Source organism: Urocitellus parryii, chromosome 3, assembly GCF_045843805.1.
Source record: "Urocitellus parryii isolate mUroPar1 chromosome 3, mUroPar1.hap1, whole genome shotgun sequence".
In the NCBI taxonomy this organism is placed as follows: domain Eukaryota; kingdom Metazoa; phylum Chordata; class Mammalia; order Rodentia; family Sciuridae; genus Urocitellus; species Urocitellus parryii.
In genome coordinates this window covers 12782279-12809251 of record NC_135533.1, presented here as the reverse complement: position 1 = coordinate 12809251, position 26973 = coordinate 12782279, and the positions used below count along the sequence as shown (strand labels likewise).

Genomic DNA, 26973 nt, shown 5'->3' with positions numbered 1-26973 from the left:
AGCATTTGTCTTTCTGTGTCTAATTTATGTCTCAGCAAAATGTTCCCCAGGTTCATCTGTGTTGTCATAAGTGGCAGGATTTCCTTCTTTTAGAGGCTGAATACTATTCTATTAAATAAGGTACCTCATTTTAAAAAGTCCTCTGACCATCAATGGACAATTGAGTTATTTCCGTATCCTAGCTATAGTGAATAGTGCTACAGTGAACATGGGTGCAGATGTCTCTTTGAGATTCTGAATTCATTTCCCTTGAGTGTACACCCAGAAGAAGAGAGATTGTTGGGTCATTTGGTGGGTTTTACTTCAAAAAGTTTTTTACCCTTCATTTGGGCAATCTGAGAAAAGTTAAATAATGTATATTAGAGATACCTAAACTGTAAGGAAAATAATTTTACAAAGTAAGGCTTTTTTTAAAAAAAAAATAGTTGTCATTTTAAAGTGTCCAACATTTGCTTCTTAGTGTTGCTGATCTTTCTTTGGACAGTTTAAAATTTTATTCAATTCATTAAGAGCTTTAACCACTAATATTGTGGGGAGGAAGGGTGTCTGAATTAGGGCAAGTGTATCTGGCAAGGATCTAAGATGTGTCCCTGTCAGGGATACAAATTCCAGCCAAGATATGTTCGAGGCTGTAAAAGGATCAATATGATATCCAGGTGATGGTAAATTCTAATGATCTGCTGTTAGCCATTAGGTGCTTGGGAAGGAGAAAAGAAGAGAGGGTGATATTTATATAAGGCAGGTGTAGAGGAGGGAAAATAATTTGTTAGATAATGAGCTTATTCCCCAATGGGCTATTGGGTATTTTTAAAGCCATACTAAATTAAAGGAATCCAACTACCTCACTACTATTTTATAGCACATGGGAACAGGGACACTCTAGTGCATACAGAAAAAATTTTGTATATGAATCAGATTTAATTGCTTAGAGAGTTACTAGGAATTTTCTGTAATCTGAATGGAAATAAGGATAAGCTGAGGTCTTACAGATTCATGGTACTTAAGGGAGAAATTTAACACTATGCCACACAGCTGTTTGTTGGTTGAGGGAAAGGCTGGCTGAAGTTGTAGAACTTGCTGGGGTTTTTTTGTCCTTAAGTCTATAGGTGTGGAGTGTTCCCTTCAGAGAGACCTCCTTACCTGTGCTATAAGCTCTTTCACTGAGATGGATGACAGCGGTGTTAACAAAGAGCCAAACCAGAAACTAAACTTTTCCTTTAGTGAAGAAGAGACTGAAAGTGAAGAGCAGAAAAACGTACAAAAATATGGGGAGACCCAGAGCCCAAGTCCAGAGATAGGTGAGGCCCAGGACTCAGTGGCTTCTTCGACTCCTCCCAGCAACATACAGGAACGCAGCACATCTCAGGAGAAAGGTGAGGGAAGCCCAGAGATGGGTGAGGCCCAGGTCTCAGTGGCTTCTTCGACTCCTCCCAGCAACATACAGGAACGCAGCACATCTCAGGAGAAAGGTGAGGGAAGCCCAGAGATGGGTGAGGCCCAGGTCTCAATGGCTTCTTCGACTCCTCCCAGCAACATACAGGAACGCAGCACATCTCAGGAGAAAGGTGAGGGAAGCCCAGAGCTAATTCTTCGGACTCCAGAGTCAGCTTCTCCCAAATGTCCTGCTACCCCAGCACCAACAGCCAAGAGGAGCAGGCTGCAGCATGGTGACAGCCCCTCCACCCCCAAGGTAAGTTAGCTGTGGAAAGGAGTCAGGTCACTGTAACCTGTCTTCAGTTCAGCTGACATGGCAACAGGACTCAGTTGTCCGTGTGTCTGTGGTAGACTTTCATCACCGGCTCTGTATATCCCCGGTTTTGTATTATTGGAGGAAATGAAGGACAGTGGAAAGCTACTGAAAAGAATCTGCTTCTTGTCTTCTCAAAATCATAGGTGCCAGTAACTATTTGGCATTGGCCACAAATAAGAGGGGTGGAGGATCCTAAAGCGTATTGGACGTAGAAGTAATTCTGAGATCTAGAGCCAATCTCTGCACTACATTTGAGAAAATTAAGGTCCCAATAGATGAGGTTGCTTATAGCTCAGCCAGTGGCAGAGACAGGGCTAGATACTTCATCTTTTGGACTTAGTTCATCATTGTTTCCATCATTCCAGTTGACTATATTTTGGGGGAAAATTATTTTACTTTTCCCTAATAGAAGAACAATCACACGAACATATTCATGGCCTTCTATTCTCCCCAGCAGGAACTCCTCCCTCCACTCAGCCTAGTCAAGAGCAGGCTCTTTTATAATAGAAGAGCAAAATAGTAACTTTTGATGTTCCTTTAAAATTTTGGAACGGCAAATAAGAAGTGGTTTTGTTCTAATTGGTCTTCTATCACACTGCTCATGTTATCCCATCCAGGGTTGAGGCAGGTTACTTCTCATCGACTCTGGTGCCATGGTGTGTGATTCCTAGGATGGGTATTAGTTCTGCTTCCTGCTAGCTCAGCTTGATGTACTTAAGATCATTATAATAACATCTGTGATCCTGCTTGCAGGACAGTCACTGTCAGCGGGTCTCTTTAGTGCCTGCTGAGTTTGCATAGCGTGTCTAACAGGGAATACTAAGCTGCTTGTCTGAACTGCAGACAAAATATGTTCAGGGATCCATCAGCAGATTTTTTTTTCAGTTATCTCAGTACCAATTAATCATTCATTTTTTGAGAATCCACTGTGGGTAGGGAACATAAGATAAAGTCTCTGCCCTCAAAGAGCTTAAAATCTAGCAGGAGAGAGGAGGGAGGGAGGGGGAGGTGAAGAGAGAGAGAGAAAGAGAAAGAGAAAGCAGGGGAGGGAGGGAGGGAGAGGGGGGATGGGAGGGGAAAACGGCAAAAAGACCTTGTTAAGTGCTTCAAGAGTGGTCAGAGTTCTCTGGGCAGATTATCAGTGGAGTGACCTGGAAATAAACAGGTGAAGGAAGCACGAGAATGGCAATGAAAGTTGGCACAGTTTTGATACCTGGAGAAGAACTGGCTGAGAGTGTGACTTGAGTAGGGAAGGACAATATGACCTGGTACTGTGTTTCATTCATTTGATCATTTTCAACTTAACACCTCAATGTGTTAGCAGAACTTCTGTTGGCAAAACCCATTTACTGTCTTCAAAAAAAAGTGCCCCCCAAATGAATAAAGACAAATAATGAAAAAACAATTCAAGTTCAGATCATGTGTGCTAGAAGAATGGTAGGGCATGAAGAGAAGGAATTATGAACTAAGCTTCAAAATATCAGGGAAGACTTTCCAAAGGAAATAATGTCTGAGAACAGTCTTAAATGATGATTTGGAGTTTTCCAAGCAGAGACTAGAGCTTGGGAGGGAAGCTACAAATGCAACTTCATAAAGTGCATATTTATGAAAATACAGTTGGATCAGGACTGGCAGAGAGGAGTTAAGGTGATAATAATTGGTAATGCTATGCTGAGACAATAATTGGTAATCCTTTCTACATAGGAAAGAAAGGTTGGCTTTGTTCAGCTTTGCCCAAGGAGTAGAACCAGAAATCACGTGAAACTGACTTTAGTTTTCTACAAGGAATTCCCAGCAGAATTACCTACAGATAGAAAAGCATCATCAGGAGGTAGTAGGGTTACTGTGGCTAAATGTATTGACCACTAGCTGACAGCCACCAGATTGGAATATTCAAGAGATCGAAGCATCAGGGGACTAATTGTGCCAGCTGGGCCTTTTCTTCTTGAGATACTATGACATCAGCTGTGTGGGAAGTTTCCTTCTCTTTTCACCTTCTTCAGAAGTCTAGGAGCTACCCCCAGTTTTCCCTTGTCTCCCTTAATCCTCCACACAGAGCGGGACTGAGGGATTTATCTACATGCTCTGGAGCATATTTATACTCTCAATCTGTGTCATCTTCCAGGAATTGTCAATCTGCTTTATCTACAGGCAGAACTTCCTTTTGTAATGGATGTTACTAATGTCCTTATATCACAAGGGGACTTCATATATTCTGTTGGCTTTCATATTTACAGACTAGAAATTCTGATGTTGTCTGCCCCTATGTGACCAATTTTTCTTTCATTTTTTTTTAATCTGAAAATTTCTTGGGCTTTAAAAAAATTTTTTCCTTGAAATGTGGCAACAGAACTATGTACTGTGTTCCAGGTGTGGATGTTTCATCTGTCACAGAAGCATTTTGCTTTCCATATGATGATCAGTATCACAAAACTCCTTCTCAGGGAACCATTTACAATAATTTTAAAAATAAAAAACACGTTTCCCAAAACACATTGGTAATTGAAAAATATCAATGATACAATGTAGTTCTGCTTATTTTGAACCAATAGTCAGTTCTCATGATAAACTCAGCAGAAAATCGAGAGTTTACCAGTGAGGATGTTGGCCACAGCCTCTGAGATTATTCATCCTATAAACTCTTAAGGCACAGACAGAGCACTGTAAAAACCCTTGACTTTGATAATAACATATTTCTTCACTAAAATAAATATGTTATTATGTGTACTCTGTAGCTTCATTCATTTCCACTTATATCAATCATGTATTGAATGTAATAAGCCTCATTTTCATTCTTTGTATATTCACATTCTTTAATGAGTCATATTATAGTCTGGCTTCTGCTTCTATACTAAAAAGTCAGGGGCAGAGACCACCCAAATGGTAGAATTCTTTTATAAAGAGACCTACAATGCAGTGATTACCCTGGGAGGTACCTGTGCTACTGTCTACTTGCAGATCTATAGCGTAGGTAATCCTCTGGTCCCTGGCTCTTAGGACTAATGGAATTCTGTTGTCTCAGAATTTTCTATCTTTGACTTTCCCCCTTGCCCTTTGGTTGATTCTGGTTCGAGTTAGGTCTATGGTCTCTTACTGTACCACACTTGGAGTATTGTATATTCTCCTATTTATTGGTAGCCACTTCTATTGGTTGTAGCCACTGCAAAACCTGAAATCTCAAGCAATTATTTCAGAGCACTATTTTTCAATCTCTTTACCTTACTTTATGGAGCTTTTTTTTTTTCATTTAATGCTATATTTTAAGTGAAATTGGGGACTTATTTTCTCATATTTAGTTTAGGAAATCTCTTCCTTACAAAGTGATTATTTCTGAGACACTGAGAAACTGCTAACTAATGGATTATGTATTTCTTAAGAGCTAGAATTCACAAACATACCCCTCAGTATCTAGTCAAGAATCTGCTACTTAGTAGGGACTAAATATTTGAGAGAATAATTTGAAGTTAAAGTATTAACTATGGAACATATGGATGGGGTTTTCTATAGAATCATTTTTATTTGTTGAAATGTCCTCATCCTTAAAAATTGGAGGTAGGATTAGAATTGGTGGGTTTCACAGATAGCTAACAGAATTTCCTAGGGCAAAGGCGTGGAGCTTAACAAAATACAGATTCCTGTGTTCACCTCATAAATAAGAATATTTAGAGATAGAGACTGAGATTCTATATTTTTCATAGAGCACCAGTTATTATGCAACTAGTTTGCTTTAAGGCCCTTTTAGCAATAACACTTTGTTCAAATATTAGCTAGCTAACTGATATGGAAGTTTTTTGTTTTTGTTTTTTTACTAACCCTATTCTGCTTTGCCTTTGGTCATCCTCATTCAGAGCCTGGTGGGCCCACCCGAGATTTCTTCAACAGGGAAGCTTCTTCCCCGAAGTTCTAAGCATTTGAGACACACATTTGTTCCCCTCATGGATGAGAGCACCTCACTGGCTCTGGTCAATATTAATCCATTCACCCCAGAGTCCTATAGACGATCATTCCTTCAAGGCAAGAGGAAGACCCGAGGAAATGTGTAAGTGTAGCTCTCTCTAACTTTTAAGAACCTCTATAGTCAAGGGGAGAGGAGAGAGAGAAAGTAAATTTAGGAATAAGAACGCTATTTGAATGAAGTTTAAATAATGTTTAGATGACTTTCCTCTTAAGTGCCGATGTTTTTCCAGTTTCTAGCATGTTTCTGTTCCAATATTTTACATGACTTCTCTGTAAAAGCAGGGAAAAGTAATTCATAGATCTCTGACTTCAGTTAGAAAGTTGAATGGGGTAAGGACTGTATTCAAGGGGTCTCAATTGGTTACTTTGGTCCTAGCAGACCCATGGTGTAATTCACACAGCAAACAATATATTGCGACTTGAAGTGTACATTGTGTGACTGGTGATGAGAGCTCCAGAGTATACGGATTTGAACTTCTCTGTAGGTGATGGAAGACTGATTACAGATAAAAAGATAGTGTTTCTTCCACTTTCAGAGGTGCTGAAAAAAGGGAAAGCCAAATTGCCCCATTCCACAAAGGGCATGGAATGGTAGAAATCATCCAAATAAGGACTGTGCATGTTACTCAAAAACATTACCATTATTTCTTTTTTCTTAAGAATGGAATTACCTCTGTAATGGGGACAGTTATATATGTTCATAAGTATCCAGCAAAATAAATGTGCAGTAAATAATCTCAACTTTGCAGAGCAGTAAATATACCACGATGGGTTGTTTTTTCTTACAAATCAATGACTATGTGTTATGGAGATTTGTGGCTGAATAGGTGTTTTTAAAAACAGTCTCCCAAATCTTAAATAAACAGAATTTCAGCATAAGTATAGCCAGTCTACTTTGGTTTCCAAGAATTCTATTGGTTTTAGCTCTTTAGGAGTCTTTGTATGTCATCAAAATCAATGGCTCCACTTTTCACTGAAGCAAGCAGGAAAAGACAACTAACTTGGATTCCTGGCAATGAAAGTGGTGATACTAGAGTCATATTCTTACTGCTTCTAAGATGGTGTTTTTCTCCATTATTTATTGCTTTGTTGTTATTTTATATAAATGTCATTCATAAATATCAGAATGTAGTGCTAAATTTGCCACAAGTGTTCACCAATTTATTTCCATGAATGTAGTATCCTCTACTTGTACTTCTCCAAAAGAAAAATCTACTGGCTGATCTGTAAGATGAATTTTTCCTAAAGATCCAGAATACAGTCATGCAAGAAGAGGATATTAATCAGTGCTTTCTGCTTATTGAAGAATAATTCAAGACATCTTAGCCAAGTCTAAGTTCTTAGTTTTTATATTTACAGTCTAACTGTGAACCGAATTGAAAGCCAGGTTCCAGGTGGGGGTTGGAGGAGGGTGTAGTGTGGCAATGAAGAGCCAATGCTTTGGGATCAGGCTTGATTTCAAATCCCAGTTCTATCACTTACTAATTATGTAACCTAGAGGTTTCTTTTTCTTTTTATTTGTTCCAATTAGTTAAACATTACAGTAGAATGCATTTTGACACATTTTACACAAATGGAGCATAACTTCTCATTCCACTGGCTGTACACCAGTAGTGTAACCATACATGTATATAGGGTAATAATGTCTGTCTCATTCTACCTTCCTTCCCATCCCCACAGCCGCACCTCTCTCTTCACTTCCCTCTGCACAATTCAAAGTTCCTTCATTCTTCCCTAGCCTGCCCCGAACATGGACCAGCATCCACTTATCAGATAAAACATTTGGCCTTTGTTTTTTTTGGGATAGGTTTATTTTACTTAGGATGATATTCTCTAGTTCCATCAATTTACCTGCAAATGCCATAATTTCATTCTTCTATAAGACTGAGTAATATTCCATTGTGTATATGTATCACAATTTTTTATCCATTCAGAGTTTGGCTATTGTGAATTGAGCTGCTAAAACATTGATGTGGCTACATCACTGTAGTGTGCTGATTTTAAGCCCTTTGGGTATAAACTGAGGAGTGGGGTAGCTGGGTCAAATGGTGGTTCCATTTAAAGTTTTCTGAGGAATTTCCATACTGCTTTCCATAGTGGTTGCACCAATTTGCAGTCCCACCAGCAATGGATGAGTGTTCCTTTTTCCTCACATCCTTGCCAACAGTTATTATTGCTTGTATTCTTGATTATTGCTTAAATTGCCATTCTGACTGGAGAGAGATGAAATTTTGGAGTAGTTTTGATCTGCATTTCTCTAATTGCTAGAGATGAACATTTTTTCATGTTTGTTGATCATTGAATTTTTTTTCTGTGAATTGTCTGTTCAGTTTCTTAGCTCATTTATTGTGTGTTTTTTTTTTGGTGTGTGTGTGTGTGTGTGTGTGTGTGTGTGTGTGTGTGTGTGTGTGAAGTCTGTTGAGTTCTTTATATATCCTGGAGATTAGTGCTCTGAGAAACCATAGAACACTAAAGAAAGAAATTGAAGAAGACCTTAGATGATGGAAAGTTCTCCCGTGCTGTTGGATAGGCAGAATTAATACTCAGAATGGCCACACTACCAAAAGTGTTATATAGGTTTAATGCAATTCCTATTAAAATCCCAATGACATTCTTCATAGAATTAGAAAAAACAATCATGAAATTCATTTGGAAATAAGAGAACCAGAATAGCCAAAGCAATCCTTAGCAAGAAGAATGAAGCAGGAGACATCAAAATAGCAGACATTGAACTATACTACAGAACAATAGTAACAAAACCAGCATGGTATTGGCACCAAAATAGACATGTAGATCAATGGTACAAAATAGAAGATACAGAGACAGACCTACATAAATACAATTATCTCCTACTAGACAAAGATGCCAAAGACATACATTGAAGAAAATATATCCTACTCAACAAATGGGGCTGGGAAAACTGGAAATCCACATGTAACAAAATGAAATTAAACCTCTATCTCTCACCGTGCACAAAACTCAATTCAAAGTGGATCGAGGACTTACGCACTAGAAGAAAAAGTTGGCCCAAATCTTCATCATGTCAGCTTAGGAACTGACTTCCTTAACAGAACTCTTAAAACACAAGAAGTAAAATTAAGACTCAATGTGTAGGATGGATTCAAACTTAAAAGCTTCTTCTCAGCAAAGGAAACAATAATGTGAAGACTGAGCCTACAGAATGGGAGAAAATCTTTAACCTGGACTTTGGCAGCACTCTCTGTCTTGGTTAGCTTATTGGGGATGATAATGCCCACATAGAGTTTCACAGATGTTCTCTTCTCGCCCTTGCTTCCAATTCTTAGCACATGGTGTTCTACTTGCCTAGAACTCCCACTTGTTTTCCTAAGCTGGATCCCACTCATTCTTGGAATCTTAGCTTACATATCTTCTCTTTTGAGAAAGCTTTTTACTCTTGAAATACTTAACTGGACATTGTCCATAGTATCCCTTAATGCTTTTTTTTTAATCTTTAGTTGTAGCTGGACACAAACTTTATTATTTTATTTATTTTTATGTGATGCTGAGGATCGAACTCAGTACCTCACACGTGTGAGGCAAGCACTCTACCGTTGAGCTACAATCCCAGTCCTAATGCTTTGTTCTTAGCCTGCCTGATGTTCTCATAGCGAAACTTCCTGGTTATCCCTGCCTTCAGAGAGAGATTAAAGCAGGGAAGAAACTGTTTTATAGCCCCAGAACCTAGCACAGGACCAGGCTTCATCAGTGCATTAATCATATATAAGCATACCTTGATGCAACGTCTTTCTTTTTTCTTAGTGAGGAAGCTGGCTCAGAGGAAGGCAAATTGGAAGGGCTGCCTGCCAAGGTGAGCATGATTCTTTGGCCCCGCTGTCAGGACACAGGCTTTTCATCCTGTTCTCTCTCCATCTCCCCTGTCTTCTCATCTCTCCTCTCCCCTCCCTTTTTGCCCTTTCTCTCCCCCCCTTCCCTTACCTCTCTCTTCCTTGCCCCTTCTCCCTCCCTTCTCTTTTTCCTTCCTCCCCCTTTTCTCACCCTCTCTCCTGTACCCACCTCTGTACCTCTCCACCTCCTTCTCTTTTCCTCCCTCTCTCCCTGTCTTCACCCTGCTCCTGTCCTCCTTGGGCTTCCTCTTTCCTTTTTTCTCCTCCTCTGCCTCTTCCCCCTCCCCCTCCCCAGCCCTTTATTTCTATACTAATGGGATGTAGAAATGACAGGAAAATCCAGACATTTTTTTCAAATGGCAAAACAGAATGGGGGAAAATGGTATAAAACCAGAGGTTTGTATGTAAAATTTTAGTGCTTTTGTTTGTGTGTGTGTGCATTGCTGGAGATGGGCTTTAGGCATGCTAGAAAAGCTCTCTACTGGTGAACCTTCTCTCTGAGCTACGTCGCTAGTCCAAATTTCAGCTCTTAAATGTGTCCCTATCTATTGAGTTTTATATTGTTTGCAGTCTTCCATGTAGTATTCCTCTTCTGGTAATCTGACCTAAGAAACTAATACTCTAAATACTACCTCAGAAATGTTTGTTACATCTTAATTGTGATAACAAAAAGTAGGGGGTCGCTAAATGCCCAATAATTTAATATGATATTGAGTCAATAAAAATTAAATTGGAATTAAGATGTTTATAATGTATAAAAACATGGATCAGTTCAATGTTCAGTGTACAAGAACCCTCAAAAAACTAAATGAGGGATGATCACAATTATGTGTTACATATTCATTGAATTAGTGGAAACTACTCAAATAGTGGAAACTTAATTTTTTTTCCTTCTAATTCCTAAAGTTTTCTGCAGCAAATTTTATCTGTTGCATAAAGCAGTTGATATTTTAAAACATGACTGTAACCATTTTTGGAGAAGAGGACCATGGGCACATGCTTCCTTTTATAAGCAGATGTTTCTAACTTACGCCTTCACTACTCTTGGAATTTTATTCTTATTTTTTAAGGCATCTCCTAGCTTCAGATAGAAATGTCAAAAATATTCATTAAGTATTTAATATGTGAAACACATTGTATTTGGTTCCCATAAAGAATAAAAGCTATATGAAAGTCACTTCCTAAGAGGAACTAACACCTTTGAAATTTCAAAATAATCTGAACATAAATGTGAAGCTAAAAGATGTGTATATTTATTTGTATACTTGTGTGATGTGTATATACATACCCATGTATTTATTTAAAACTTCGGTGGAGGGTTAGAAAAGATGTAGGAAGCAAGTCCACCAGAATACAGTGTATCAAAATAATTCTGGGCAAAGGAATAAGTAAATGCTCTGAAGGTGGAGGAGGTTATGTTGAGAGGGTGGGATTGGGGAAATTGCAAGGATGGTGAGCTGGCAGATTTGGTATCTGAGATGAAGGTGGTAAGGTAGCACTATGCATCTGATGAGAGGGCCTTCAGTTCTCTTGTTAGACATTTAAATTTCTCACCAGGAAACAATTAATTGTTTGATTCTGTGGTATCATTTTGCAAAAATAATTCTTACTATTAAAGGAGTTAGAAAGAGGGACAATAGTTATAATAAATCCAGATATGGAGTAAATGTCTTGAGATTGGCTAAGGGCAATGGAAATTAGAGACCTAGATGATGAAGACTGATTGGAATTGGATGTTAAAATGAGCTAGTTAACATCCACATATCAAAAAGAACATTTGAAGTTGTGCTGAAATTGTGTACAATGAATCAAAATGCATTTTGCTGTCTCATATACCTAATAAAAATTTTAAAAAAAGATTTGGCCTTGTTTTGGGGCGATATTCTCTAGCTCCATCCATTCACAGGCAAGTGCCATAATTTCATTCTTCTTCAAGGCTGAGTAATATGCTACTGTGTATAAATCCCACATTTTCTTTAACCATTCATCTGTTGAATGGCATCTAGGATGGTTCCATAGCTTAGCTATTGTAAATTGAGATGCTATAAACATTGATGTGGCTGCCTGACTTTAGTATGTGGATTTTAAGTCCTTTGGGTATAAATCAAGGAGTAGGATGACTGGGTCAAATAATGATTACAATCTCAAGTTTTCTTGGGACTCTACATACTAATTCCATAGTGATTGAACCAATTTGCAGACCTAGGAGCAAGGTATGAGTGTACCTTTTCAACACTCACATCCTTTTCAACATTTAGTGTTACTTGTATTCTTGATAATTGCCATTCTGACTGGAGTGAGATGAAATCTCAGTGTAGTTTTAATTCACATTTTTTATAATTGCTGGAGATGTTGAACATTCTTCATATATTTTTGACCATGCACATTTCTCCTTCTGTGAAGTGTCTTTTCATTTCCTTGGCTCTTTTATTAATTGGGTTATTTGTTTTTTGGGGTGCTAAGTTTTTTGAGTTATTTATATATCCTGAAAGTTAATGATGAACCTGAGGTGCATGTGGTAAAGATTTTCTCCTTTTATGTAGGCTCTCTCTTCATGTTATTGATTTGTAACAATATTTTTTAATATATATATTTTTTATTTTATATGACAGCATAATGCATTACATAATGCATTATCTTATTTCACATACAATTCTTATTTCATTTCTACTGTGAATATTGACACAAATAGAACAATTTGATATGTGGATGCTAATATACATAAGGAGAAGGTTTGCTTCTGGATTGAACAGAGGGGAGTAAAGGGAAGGAAGAGTATATGGGAGGAGGAATGATAGTAGAAAGAGTCAGACATTATTACCCTATTTGTATATAGATTATATGACTGGTGTGATTCTACATCATGTAAAACCAGAAGAAAGAGAAATTATATTCCATTTATGTATGATGTGTCAAAATACATTCTACAGTTATGTATAACTAATTAGATATAAATATAAATAAAAGTATCATTGCAGTCAAAATGAACTAGTTAAAATTAAAAAAAAAACTTTATTTACTTACTTATTTTTGATCCCAGGGATTGAACCCAGGGTGCTTAATCACTGAGCCACATCCCCACTTTTATTTAATTTTTTTTAAAATTTTGAGACAGGGTCTCATTAAGTTGCTTAGGGCCTAGCCAAGTTGCTGAGGCCAGCTTTGACCTCATGATCCTCCTGCCTTGGTCTCCCAAGCTGCAGGGATTACAAATGTGCACCATAGTGTCTGGCTAAGAATTAATATTTTTTAAACCACTGAAGTTAGAAGATAAAAATTTCTGCTAATTGGGAAATTAGGAAAAGATGACTTTGGTAGACAAATCAAATTCATGTAAATTGATGGAGATGCTGATCATAAGTTTGCTGAAAATTTCCTATGTGCTGGGCATTCTACTAAGTTATCTATCTTATTATTACATACAGTATAAGTAATAGGATATTATATATTTTCATGTAATAACCTTAAGGAGCAGTTGCTATGATCTTCATCTTACAGATGAGAAAGGTGATAAAGGAATTCAATTATTTGCCTGGAATTATTTACTAGGTGGGAAATGAGGGATGTCACTAGTTGGCCAGTAGGGAGAAGGTTTGCTTTGCTTGAGCATTTATTCTGAACTAATCAAGCGAGAATTTTTTTGTTCTTCAGGCCAAGATTTTTGAGAAAACTATTTGTAACCAAGTCCATTCAATATGAGATAGAAATCTTAGCATGAGGACTGTGAGGAATGTAAAGAAGAGATTCAAAGGGACGTTTTGGTTTTTGATTTGCTCTTCCTTCAGCCGAGGACAGTAGTGCTGGGTATGACAACATGTGTTCTCTGCAGGAACATAGAGAAAATAATAATATGACTAGGTAGAAGAAAGACCATTAGAGAATGCACAAGAAATGTCAGTACAGAATTGTGCGGAAGATTACAAAGAACAGAGACGGTAGTCAGACATTGAGGGATTCCTGCTACTGTGAATATGGACACAAATAGAACCTAGGGCATTTGCCTCAAGTCTTTTTCAAAACCTAAAGAATTTAAGAATGTAATATGGTTCTTTTTTATTGCTCACAATATGTTGGGAAGAGTTATTCTAATTCTCTTTTCATAAAAATATTTTAGAAAAGTGTTCTGCAAGAAACTAACATGGCTTCCCGCTATGAAAAGGAATTCTTGGAGGTAGAAAAAATCGGGGTTGGAGAATTTGGTACAGTCTACAAGTGCATTAAGAGGCTGGATGGATGTGTTTATGCAATAAAGCGCTCTACAAAACCTTTTACAGAATTGTCAAATGAGTGAGTACCTTCGAAATACACTAGAAGTGCAATATTGGGTTTGGAAAGCTGTTTATTTTCAAAATGTTTTAAATGCTAGTGCTGATAGCATGAAACACATACTTGTTACTTCTTTGTTGTCATTTTAAAATTCTCCTCCCCCAGTGTATGTCGTCTTATGTTCATTACTTTCTTGAGTTTTTCAGATCACTTTTTCCAGAGACAAGTTCCTAAACTATAACATGATAATTTCAAATACTGTTGAGTGTGTTTTTTTTTTTTTTTTTTTTTTTGTGTGTGTGTGTGTGTGTAAATCTCTTAGCTTTTACATTTTAGTACTGGTCTTACTGTCTTTTTTTTTAATGAGTAGATTTATGGAATTATCTTTTGATACTTGTTTAGTTCATCAGAAATACTGCTGAGAAAGAAGTTATCGTTGACTCACTGAGTTAGCTCTACTTTGCATTAATAATGAATACAATGGTCAAGTTTCAGAGACAATACACAAGGAAAAATTATTTACAAGAATTTATATTTCATCCCAGAGCTAATTGTTAGCAATTTCTTCCTTGGTTACAAGGAAAACAAATATTTTCAGATTCCACCAATACTTTTTATGAATTCTTTGGATATAATACTATGCTGAATCCTGAAATTACAGACTTTGAAATTCATTTTTATATTGAAATTCATCAAGTACTATATTTTGCTTACCTTGTATTGGGTTTTCCTATTGTATAGCAAATGTCTATCACTAAGACTCTCTCTGACTATATCATATTGACTGAGTTTAATATTGACTCTAATGAGGGGCTGCGGTTGTGGCTTAGTAATAGAGCACTTGCCTAGCATGTGTGAGGCACTGGGTTTGATTCCCAGCACCGCATATAAATAAATAAAACATAAAGGTCCATTGACAACTAAAAAAGACTCTAATGACAATCTAGCCTTACAGGGAAGATAGAGACCCATCACAATATCCACCATGGGTGATATGGTGACTTTCTTGTTAAGCCCTTAAGGTTTTTATATTGTGACACAGTGAAATTAAGATCTGAGCCTGTCTACTATTGTGACAGTAAACACCTAAGATTTCTCTTCACATATGCCATTTCAGTATAACAACAGAGGACTTTGGTACCAGGCTGACCAAGCTTCTGGTCTAACCACTATCACTTTGAATTTGGACCAGTCACTACTTTCTAGAGACTTCATATTTTCCACTGTGTCTTACCAATGAAGATTGAATGAGATAAAATAATAAGCATGCAGTAAGCACCCAGCAAATGTTCTGCCATTGTTCATGCCTCATATTTTCTTTAAAAACTTCTTAATGTACAAATTGTCTTGATTAATTTTTCCCAGTGCTTTTCTGTTTCAGGAACTTGAGTTTGCATGAAGTTTATGCTCATGCAGTGCTTGGGCATCACCCGCATGTGGTACGTTATTATTCCTCATGGGCAGAAGATGACCACGTGATCATTCAGAATGAATATTGCAATGGTAAGTATGTGGACTAATATCTATAGAGAGGGATATGAGTCTTATAAGTCTTCAGAAATAAAGCTGGACTCTTCATAATTTATGCCAAGTATGGCAGAGATATACCTAAAATGTTGGTACCATAATCTTGCTTAGAATCAGAAAGCTGAGAAAATAATTGAGCTGAAAAAGGAATTTTCAGGTGCATATATGTATTTCAGAACTTGTATGTAGTTGATATGTATGAGCCGTCACTCCCTTTACACTTCATTTATACTGAGAGAAAACATTTACCCCAGCATTTAAGTGGTAAATAATTCTTCGGCCATTTTTAAGTTATCTTTAAAGATACAAGCCATACCACTTTGAGGAGCTGATGGTGAAGTTTCTTCATGATGCCCTATTTTGGTATACATATGACTTTTGAATAATTTTCTAGTAGATTCTTAAGTTGGGATAGTTAATGCTTCTTACCTTTGAGAATCAGTGTTCTCAGAGTGAGAACATGGGGTGAGACACCAGGACTGGACTTGGTGACTTCAGATACATTATCCTAGGTTCTTCAGGATTTAACATCCATGTAACACATGTAACACATGTAACACACACTTGTAGCACATTTTTCTGGGCTACTTCGATCATAAAGAGAGTCCTCTGGTTTAACATACTTCTAGTCCGTTTTTAAGAGGTTGACAGCAGTTATGTGTTGTTGGCCTTGGAAATATTTGTCATCAAAATGTCCAGTGGTAAAGTAGAAAAGTGCTACAAATTGAATAAAAGCTTGCCCTCATTAGGAGTAGAAATCCATATTCTGGCCACAGTAGTAATTGACAACCACGTTCCTTTCCTCTATCTCACCTTCCCTGAGTGTCTTTAATGTTGTAGCCTGTCCTTTAGCAATTTTAGTAACCAATTGGCCCTGAGTATATATGTCCAGCCTGGCTTTTGAGGGTAGTGATAAGTGATAAATTATATAAATTAATATTATATATTATATAAATAATATATAATAACATATCATATATAAATAAATAACAAGTAGGCAAGTAAATAATATTATGAAATTCTAGAAAATGATACATATATCCTGCAAAATAATGATTTGGTATTTCTCTTGTTGTTTTTCTTATAAATTTCCTTTTAGCATTACCTGTTACCCTTGTGGGCTGTTTTTTTTTCTCTTATTATCTCACCCCAAATCCCTTTTTCTAATAATCTGTCTGGAGGAACTGATGGATCCTTTCTTTATGCTTAAGATTGAGAGGTCAGTACTTCTCAATCATTTTCTCTTCCTAATTCCCCCATATGGAAGCCTGAGGTTTGTTTTTTTTCCCACTCTCTTTCTGTAAGGAAGATTAGTTTTATTCCTGGGGCTTTTTTTTTTCCTATTAAAACACAGATATTGTCAAATATCAATAAAACAAAAACGCTTTGTAACTTGTTTTGGGAACAGTATAAAGCCTTCAAAATTCAAACCAAATAAGTTGGAGAGACTATTCCTATTAAAATCAGCTTTTAACTTATTTCAGCATTTGTGGACCTTCTATAGGCTTGACACTGTGTGGAGCTGTAGGTAGAGGAGTACTCAAGGCACTGTGCTGCACTCATTCTTTTAGAATGACTACACAAGAGGCAATGCAAAGCTTGCTGGTACAACTATGGATAAACCAGTAAAGAAGATAAATGTGACAAGGTATTGGAAGGGGCCTAGATTTTAGGGTCAGGAAGACCTGGTTTCCAAGCCTAGCTCTGCTGCTCACTAGTTGTATAATTGCTGTGATGTCAATACCAAATGGGTGAAGGAATGGTAAAGCAATAGTTTGAGAATTAGCAACAATACTTGCCAAATGTTAGCAGCAGAGTTCCAATACCACCTGGTGTAGAGTAAAAACTCAATAATAATTGTTGTTAGAGTAGCCTGAGATAATTTCATAAAGGAGGTAAGATTGGAATTAGACCTTGTGGAAGGCCAGTTAGGTACTTAGAGAGAAGTTTTCCAGTTGTTGGAATAGCATGTAGGCCAAGGGTATGGTATTGGGAGCAGGTCTGGCACACAGTAGGTTCTCACATGACTGAAGTAACCCGTGTAGTAGGAAATGAGATCAACAAGGTAAAGGGTGGGGAGACTAGAGAAGGCCTTGAAAGCCAGGCAGTAGATTTCAGATTAGATGTGATGAATTCTAGGGAATTGTTTCTTCATCATGATGACCGATAACTTCACTACTTGCCATTTAAAAAACAACTTTGATTTTGCAAAATGCAATCCATACATGTTGAGCCTTTCCAATGCCTCATTCCTTTAAATGCTTCCTCCATTTCATGTCCTATCTCTCCCTCCTTCTCATTCCCTATTTTTCCATTCTCCACCTTCCCTCGCCCCCAGTCTATCACAGAAGTTAGGCTGGAACATGTACAACTATGATTTTAACTTATATTATAAATCAGATGATTTAGAGAGTCATTTAATTTCCCCTGATATCTCTCCCAACCCTTTAACCAATAAAATGTTACTTCCTTCTTCTCCATCCTTGCCAAGTTCCCCTACAAGTCACCTCTGGGCCACCCTCAAAAATCTAAAATACTAGTTGGATTCTACAACCCTAGGATTCTAACTGAATCAGGATTAGACAATACCCTCTGCTACAGGCAGTATTTTCTGGTGACACCTGTCACTGGAGTTTTCAAAGCATGCTCTCCTAGAATGGTGGTCCTTATACTTGTTTGGCTGATGTGACATTTGGAACTAGGCATCCTCTCTGGGATGCCATGAATATTGGTTGTATTTTTCTATCAAACAAAGAATCACTTCATCAGCAGAAAAATATACTGGTGTTATAGGTAGAAACATGAAGAATGTAAGAATACAAATGTATGAACCAATATTCTGTTGAATAGTTGATCTTTTTTATATTTTATTGTTAGTCACCTGCTTTTTATATGTTTTGATATCTGTTAGGTCTCATTAGAAGAAAGGAAAACATAAATATCATTTTTAAGTTTCTTTTATTTTCTGGTAAGGGAGTTGAGTACTATTATTTTATCTTAAGGGAGGAACTCAGCAGCCTATCTCACATAGTGCCCAAGGGCTGTTTTGTTTTTTTCTTTGGGCACAATGCTTGCAATTACAGAAGCCATGTCCAAGTTGTACCTTGGGTTATGAAGTTAGGGCTTCTGTGACTGGATGGGATTGATGGGGATGAAGCTCACAGTATATTCAGAATTGCTATGTATATAAACACGTGCTTCCTTCCTGACACTATTGAGTAAAGGACAGTGAATTGTGCTCTTTTATAAGGGATGGACAATCAGCTCTAGTTGTAGCAAAATAAGGATATTCTAACACCTTTGTATATAGGAGTACTTTTCAATTACTTCTACTATTGTTAATTATTACTTGGCCAATTTTAATATTATTTACTGAACTTCCAAGTATTTAAAAGCAATGTTAACACTGGTATTGTTGCCCTTACTAACACTGAAGCTTTTCAGAGTAGCAAGCACCTCTGTTTATAACCTACAAGAACATTCTAAAAATTCCTAGTATCCCAGGAGTCTTCTTTACTCCACACCTTAAAGGGGTCCTTGACTTTCTATTCTTTCTATTTATTTTCCCTCTAGAGCCAGGATGAACATTCATTTCAGAAAATATTTATTACATGCCAGGTCTTGGGAAATAGAATATGAATTGGATGTGGTCTCTGCCCTTATGGAATTCAGGCTAGGAGGGACACAGGAGTTCTACTGGATGCACCCTTCCTCCTCCTTGTCAACATCACCTCATCTACAAACTGCCTCAGAGTGGCTTCATTTTAAAACAAAATCCAAAACCACCTTTTTCCTTTTTCTTTCTCAGTAATAACTCATCTATAATACATAAATTCTTTTCTGAGAAGAACCTGAGAGAAGTAAAAACCTTTACTGTGGTACTCTTTGTGTTTCTGAAAAGATCTGAATTCTTTCTTGTGAACTTATTTTAGCATGACAGATGAGTCTTTTCATTTAATTTTATACAGCCTACTTTAAGCACACGTTTCCTCTATTACCATCTGATACATATTTGACTGGTAGAGTTACAGCTTTGTAACTGCCAAGGGGAGCCAGGACCCTATAATTTGAAGAATCTGCTAGTAAATGCTAATTGATGAAATAAAGTGCTCAGAAACACTCTAATATCTTAAGATGGGTGTCCAACCTCAAGTAGTCATATAAACCCAAGCCTTATTTTTTTATTGATGACAATGATGAATCAAGATAGTCTACAGCTGATATTTAAATACTGTGGTTCAAATAGGATTCAGATGTGTCTAAAGTTTTAAATTTTTCTATGGGTCGGCTATCATTAAGTATTCTCATTTTATGATATATTTTTAGTCGAATTAGAATCCATTACATTAAAATTATTAGCTTGACATTGACATGGAATTAATCATCAATACTGATGGCAGCTATATGACTATGCCTGATTGGCATTCTGGTTAATAGGTAAATTTTTCTTTTTTCCTACTGAGAATTGAACCCAGGGTCACGACCACTGAGCTACATCCACAGCCCCTTTAATTTTTTATTTTCAGACAGGGTCTCACTAAGTTCTAAGGCTGGCTTTGAACTTGCCTCAGCCTCCCAAGTAGCTGGGATTACAGGCAAGTGTCACAGCACCTGACTTCTTTTCCTTTTGAAAAGCTCTATTTCTTCTTTCCAACATCTCTATAATATAAACATAGAGCAGATAATATTATGCTTTGCACTGACACTAAAGTAATACAGACCCATTGGACTGCAAACAATCATGAGGAATTTATTGAATATTTATTATGCTTTCACCTTTAAGACTCATACCTATTTTCTCTTCCTGTGGAGTTATTCTCTGTTGTTTGTTTCCTAGGCGGGAGCTTGCAAGCTGCTATATCTGAAAACACTAAGTCTGGTAAACATTTCCAAGAACCAAAGCTCAAAGACATTCTTCTGCAGATTTCCTTGGGGCTTAAGTATATCCACAACTCTGGCATGGTACACCTGGACATCAAACCTAGTCAGTATGGCTCTTTCTATTCTTCATGCCATATTTTGTTCTTTTCATATCATCATCACAATTTGTGTCTGAAAAAAATTGTGTCTGTATCAAAGGCCCTTGACTATCAAGTGTCAAAAAGTATTGGCTGGGAGAATGCCTTCCATTTGTTTCCCCTAAAAAAGTTCAGTTAAATAGTTTAACCATTTCCCTCTTGGACTTAGAGAACACAAAGCGGGAAAATAACTTCCACTATAAAATAGATATTTAATTTACTACAAAAGTGGCCGTTTATTGGCTACATTCTGATCATGTTTATAACTACTGCTGCACTTTTTCTAATACAGCACTGATCAAAATGAGCAGAAATGAATTATTTTTTCACTCATTAATGTGAAACTTAAGGATAAGTTACTACTTTGTGTATGGTGAGACGATGGTATCCTGCCATCAGTCTCTTCAGAGAATGTGAAATATATGATGATGGTTTAACTTGAATAGGCATTATCAATCACTGGCTATCCCAATGTGATTTGAGAGATCTCATAGAAAAAAAGAAAGGTTGGTGGTCTTGCTACAATCACACAGGAGGAGAAAATAGGGCAGCTAAAATGTTAAATTGAGAAAAGAATCTTTGGAATGCAGAACTTGGGAATCATTACTTAATGTCTAGTCTGTATTTTTCAGGTAACATCTTTATTTGCCATAAAATGCAAAGTGACTCTCCTGGACTCCCAAAAGAGGTTGAAAATGAAGCTGATTGGTTTCTCTCTGCAAGTGAGATATACAAAATTGGTGAGTCTGCTTTATAGCCCTACCAGTATATTATTATCATATAAAACTTATACTGATGACTCCCCTTATTCTTTTAAAGAGCTCTGTTTCTTATTTATTTATTTATTTTTTTTTTAGGTGACCTGGGTCATGTGACATCAGTAAGCAAACCTAAAGTAGAAGAAGGAGATATTCGATTCCTGGCTAATGAGATTTTGCAAGAGGTATAGATTAAAGGGATAGAGAGTATTTTGTTATTTTTTGAGACAGGGGCTTAATAGCACACAGGCTGGCCTCACACTTACAACTTTCCTGTCTCAGCCTCCTGAGTAGCTGGAGCTATAGGCATGGAGGGTATTTAATACTCATTGACCTTCTTGACATTCAAGGCTCAGTGCAAAAAATGAAGAGAGTATATCTAAAATTTAAACATATTGTATCTCCTTTCCATTGAGAATAGAAGCCAAAGAGGGGAGAAACTTACCCCCAAACATGGGGAAACTGGCTCAATCAAAGGTGAATCGATACTCACAGTTCTTTCTGCAGAATTATTGATCTGCCTCTTTAAGCTCTTGTTGGTACAGACCATTTTTATCATGTTGTGATCCTTTAGCCATTGCCCATCTTCTAAGATGTCTGTTGAGTCTGACCTAGGAAGGATAAAACTTCCTTCTGAGTGATAATTAAGAAAAAATGAGTCTTTCATTCCTGCGATTGGCTAGTTTATGTGCCAAGCCATCTTGAGTCTGGCAGGGCCAAATGGCCCTGAGATTATTCCTTGGGCACTTCAGGGAATAGCTGTATTAAAAGGTATATCTTCTTAGAAATAAACCACTAACTATAGTAAAAGTAGCTTGGCTCATAGTCTTTATTGTGCTTACGTACTCAAATGAACCTCTCCTACCAGTTGCATTTTAGTCTAGACTCACTCCATTTGGCAAACTAACTGGTCTTCCTGTCTTCGGTTCTGCAGGATTATCGACACCTTCCCAAAGCAGACATATTCGCTTTGGGATTAACAATTGCAGTGGCTGCAGGAGCAGGGGAATTACCCTCCAATGGCAGCGCGTGGCATTCTATCCGCGAGGGCAACTTTCCAGATGTTCCTCAGGAGCTCTCAGAAGACTTTCACAATTTGCTCAAGGTGACATCTCCCATGAGATAAAGAGAAGACAAAGTGTCTATTTAAAAAAAAAAAATGATGGCAAATGGTGGTGTGGGGGGTTGGGAAATGGATCTGTTGGTAGTGCCATTAATAGAAGGAAAAAGCAACTGACTGGGAAGGCCAGAAAAAGACACAGGACAGATTGAAAGCTTCTCAAGAAAACTTGGAAGACGTCATGAAATCCTTCATGTTATAGTTTTAAAATCCTGTTATGAACATTTTTTTTTCATTTGCTTTTCATAATAACTTTAAAATGGGCAGGTGGCACCTCTTTCTACACTGGAGGAAACCCAAGGATCTAAGTATATTTGAATTTTATATTTACAGTCAGTAAGTAGTTAACTTAAAAATTAAAACTTGACCTTTCCCCCTCCCACTTCTGGGCTTTAACTATTAGCAATGATAACAGTGATGACATTACTGAAAGAAAGAGTTTCAAGTGTATATAAAAAAGTATAGTATAAGTGACTGTTGATAATGGACACAATACCAGCAATTGGAGCTATTGGAGAAAAGGCATAATGTCAATTCAAAAATCTGCATGTTCCTTGTACCAAATAATATCAGAGTATGTGTAGGGAGAGAAAAAGGAGGATGTCATGTTGAAATGGAGATACAAAAACACTGTCAAGAAGCTTAGAATCCTATCAAGAAAATAAAATGCATATGACTAACTTCATGGCTTAGGAAACAGGATTGGTTAGGATCCCTAAAATAGGCTTAGAAATATCCACACTCTTTGACATTATATTTGAGTTTCACAGTTTACCTCCAGTCTTCAAATATAGTTATAAACATGTTCTTCCGACTTCCTTTTGCTTTTTTGAAAGGAGGCAAATCTTTCCTTACAAGGGTCTCTTGTTCACTTTCTAATCTGTTACAATATGTAAGTTGCTCTTAGATTTAGTTGATATTCACTGAGTACCTAAACGTTGGCCCTATGCTAAGCAATACTGTACAAATCTGGGCACAGTGATATACACCTGTAATCCCAGCAACTCAGGAGGCTGAGGCAGGAAGATTCCAAGTTTGAGGCTAATCTCAGCAATTTAGCAAGACCCTGTCACAAAACAAAAAACAAAAAGGAATATGGATGTTAGCTCAGTGGTAGAGTGCCCTGGGTTCAATCCCCAGCACCAAAAACAAACAAAAAGCCAAAACCAAAGCTGTAGGTGAATGTTAATTTTGTTAATTAATTTAATTCTCACTATAGTCCTAGAAGGAGAATACTGTTATTCCAAATTCCAAATTTTACTGAGCTTCAGTAAAGTTTTCAAAGTAAATGGCAGAGTTGTCTCAGAAATTTGTCCCCAAGTGTTTTCTTCATTATATGACACTACTGATATCTATCTATCTATCTATCTATCTATCAATCAATTATTTCCTACCATATTCAAATCCTCTTAGGTTACAGCCATATCTACCTGGAGATAGTGTTTTAGGAATATTGTTGAAGTGGTTCATTATTAAGTGATAAAGGAGCAGAACCAAAAGTTGGGTAAACTGGGCTTTGATCTTGGTTCTTCCTGTTGAACTAGTCACTTGGACTTGGACCAGTTACTTTTTACGTAGCACCTCAGCCTTTTCCATTTTAAAATATGGCATTAGACTAGTTAATCAGCCTGCCTTCTTTAAACCATGATAATTAAAGACAGGTCAAAGGTGTAGACAACTGATGTTACCAGACATGGATGATTCTTTTGTCCAAAGTGGAGCTAAATTTTCATTTATGTCTCTTTCCCTCTGCACAAAAGAAAATCAGTGTTTCATAAAATCCACCAACATAGGCGGGGTTGGAACTGGCTCGAGTGGGGAGATTTTCCCAGTAGTGAAGCTTCTGTTCCTTCCTTTTGGCCCTACTTCATCAGAAAATGATCCACCCTGATCCAGCTGAGAGACCTTCTGCAGCAGCTCTGTCCAGAAATGGAGTTCTCTGGCCTTCCCTGGGGAACACACAGGAGCTCCAGAAGCAGCTGAAGTTGGAAAAGTCCAAGATGGCCATACTGGAAAGGTAGATTTGGGGATGTTGGAGTCAAGAATGAATCGATTGCAAATCATTCACATAAGTATGAGCAGGCTGGTGTGCTTCTGTGGATTTACATTTACATATATTGTACATTATAATACATAGGCCCCTGTCCACAAGCAGACTGTCGGCACAAAGGCCTTTTACAGCATGGGACTAGTTCTGTGTCTAGGTGGCTTGAGAGAAAATTCCAGATAATACAAAGGAAGCAAGAGGGAGGAATATAAGGAAGTACCACTGGTAAAGAAAGCTTGGGATTCTGAGGGATAGCAGGTGTCTTAAGTAACTGGTGGGGATCATCTCACCTTGGTTAGTGAGTAGAGACCTATTTGAGAAACTCACTAAGCTTCAGTGTTAGGCAGGCAGATATACTATCATGGTACATATTTAGAAGAGGAGTTTTCTGAACAAAGAAAGCAATTCAATTGCTTATTTGCATAAGCTTGTATTCTTTTATTACCCCATTCCTTCATTAAACAGATGGGAATTAATCAGATGGGGTAAGGTTGGGGAAGAGGTCCGGCAGTGTGTTTGAGCAGTGTTCTGAAGGAATTTTTAAGTGATTATTATGTTGTGCGCTGTTGAAAATACAAAAGGAAATGGAAAAGGGTCCTTGTCTGAAGTAAGCTTACAAGTCCAACTACTCTTAGCTACAAAGTCCATCTTGAAAAGAAAGATTAGTTTGAAAGCTTAAAAAGTCTCTGATATGATTTTTTAGTAATTCCAAATAAGCCACTTAATAATTATCTTGCTCTAGTTTTGAGTTCCATTTTCCACGGAATAAAAAGAAAGTATTTATCCGTATATCTTGGTCACAACAAGGTAAGTGCCTCTTACAGTGTAGTAGGTATATTCTGTGAAGCTTCCAGTGACTGTCATCAGCCAGTACCAGTGGTGGGCACCCATCACAGAGATGAGGCAGATGGCATCTTGAAATTGTCTAGACCAGAGAATGGCAAACTTGTTTGGTAAAGGGGTATGAAGTAAATATGTTTTGCTTTGTGGGACATATAATCTCTTCTATAATGACTCAACTTATTTGTAATATAAAAACGGCCATTGATTGATTGTGTTTGTGTGTGTGTAAACAAATGAGTGGCTGTGTTCTAATACAACTTTATTTACAAAAATAGATGGCAAGCCAGATTTGACCAGGAGCTGTCTTTTATTGACCCCTGTAACTTTCATGTATTGACTGAAAAGCTGTATGCTTATGCCCCAAAGATCTGGGAAATTGAATCTACCACGTGCCATGACATGTATTTCAACTTATTAAATGAGCTTTCTATTCTTCACATAGTGTAGGCTTCTTTCTGTAAACCTGAAATAAAAAGAAACTGATGTGTTAGTTGTGGTTGTAAATAATATCTATAATTAGGGAATAAATAACCTATGTTTTCCTGCTTTCATTTCAGGAAACTGAGAGAAACCCAGCAGGCCTTGTCCTCTATGGAAGACGCCCACCATAGTGACCCTGAGATCTCTGGGGCTCACACAGGATCAAGAAGAAAAAAACACCTGGTGGGAAGAAAGACTACAAAGTCTTCAAGCTTTACCTGTGGGGAATCTTCTCCATAAGAACTCATTTCATACCACCAGTCTTTTACCATACAGCCTCCAGAAACAGACACTGAACATCCAAATTTCCCTGTTGCAAGAAGGAAAAATTCACCAATTTGAATGCCCAAGACTTCAAAAGTACACCTCATTTACTATTTACAGTCAAGGTCATAAAGCTACTAAGGTTCTTATCAGCAGTAGTCCCAGGTATACTAATTGGTAGCCACTTTTCTTCCCTATTGTTATATTCCTCCTGTCAATAACTTATGCTTAAATTTTCTGATGAACAACAAGAAAACGGCCTCTGAAGTGAAAGAAGGGAATAACCTTTGGCTTGGCTTGTGGACTGAGAAATGTCCAAGGACCCCAGGGACTCTCTGTACATAGAAAGTAACAATATTTGTCTTTGAGTTGAAGTAATAGCTTACAAGAAATGTGCCTGGAATTCAACAGTGCTTCCCAAGGTGCATGATACTATTCCTAAAAGTGAATGCCCACATTTTGAGCAAGTAGTATTTTCTGGATGGAGGTATTCTCTTCTCTGATACTGTATTTATAAAATTAATGGCCCTAAATTATGTGAGGTAGGTAGCAATAAGAATGTGTACAACTAGGACATCCCTGAGCTGGTTAACTTGTGAAAACAAAAACAAAAACACGGGAGGTAGAGGGTTCAAGGAAATTTGATGTTACTGCTCTCTCTCAGGCTATTTGTCTTAATCATCTTGCGGCTGTTCTGGTTGGTTTGGATTTTTCTGGATATCAACAATTTCTCTTGATTTTAGCAGAATTTGGCTTTGCTTCTGTGATTTTAGCATATTTTATCCAAATCCTCTTCTCTGTGTACATTTTCATAGGAATTTATAAATAAAGATTTTTATTTTTTTCAGAGCCAAATACGGGTAAAGCATTCTTCTTTATAATATGTAATTAACAAATAATGAGAAATTTATGTTAGAAAAATGGATGGTAGAGTGGGTGAGAGAATTCAGTTGATTCTAACACATCTTGTCAGTAAGGCTTCATAGGTCCAAAAGCCAAGAATAATGGTCAGGCTCAGCTATAAAATAATTTTGACCATAAAAGTATTTGATAACTTCTTTATGTCATGTTAATGAT

General features: G+C 37.3%; 1 protein-coding gene across 1 annotated transcript; it reads left to right on the top strand.

Moving 5' to 3' along the window:
• The first annotated feature begins 1165 nt into the window (after positions 1-1165).
• Wee2 (WEE2 oocyte meiosis inhibiting kinase) lies at positions 1166-25872 on the top strand. The gene is made up of 12 exons (XM_077796681.1): positions 1166-1337; positions 1518-1690; positions 5599-5789; positions 9488-9536; positions 13688-13860; positions 15221-15342; positions 20204-20350; positions 21017-21124; positions 21242-21327; positions 22077-22247; positions 24137-24279; positions 25710-25872. The coding sequence occupies exons 1-12, from the start codon at positions 1166-1168 to the stop codon at positions 25870-25872; spliced, it is 1698 nt and encodes a 565-aa protein (XP_077652807.1).
• Positions 25873-26973: the final 1101 nt, after the last annotated feature.

Bases quoted from the DNA above. Each gene is read 5' to 3' on its own strand.
- Wee2 (XM_077796681.1), top strand. From the start codon at position 1,166: ATGGATGACAGCGGTGTTAACAAAGAGCCAAACCAGAAACTAAACTTT. The intron at 1,338-1,517 runs GCAACATACAGG...CAATGGCTTCTT, and splicing joins GGCTTCTTCGACTCCTCCCA to CGACTCCTCCCAGCAACATA. The intron at 24,280-25,709 runs GTAGATTTGGGG...CTTTCATTTCAG, and splicing joins AAGATGGCCATACTGGAAAG to GAAACTGAGAGAAACCCAGC.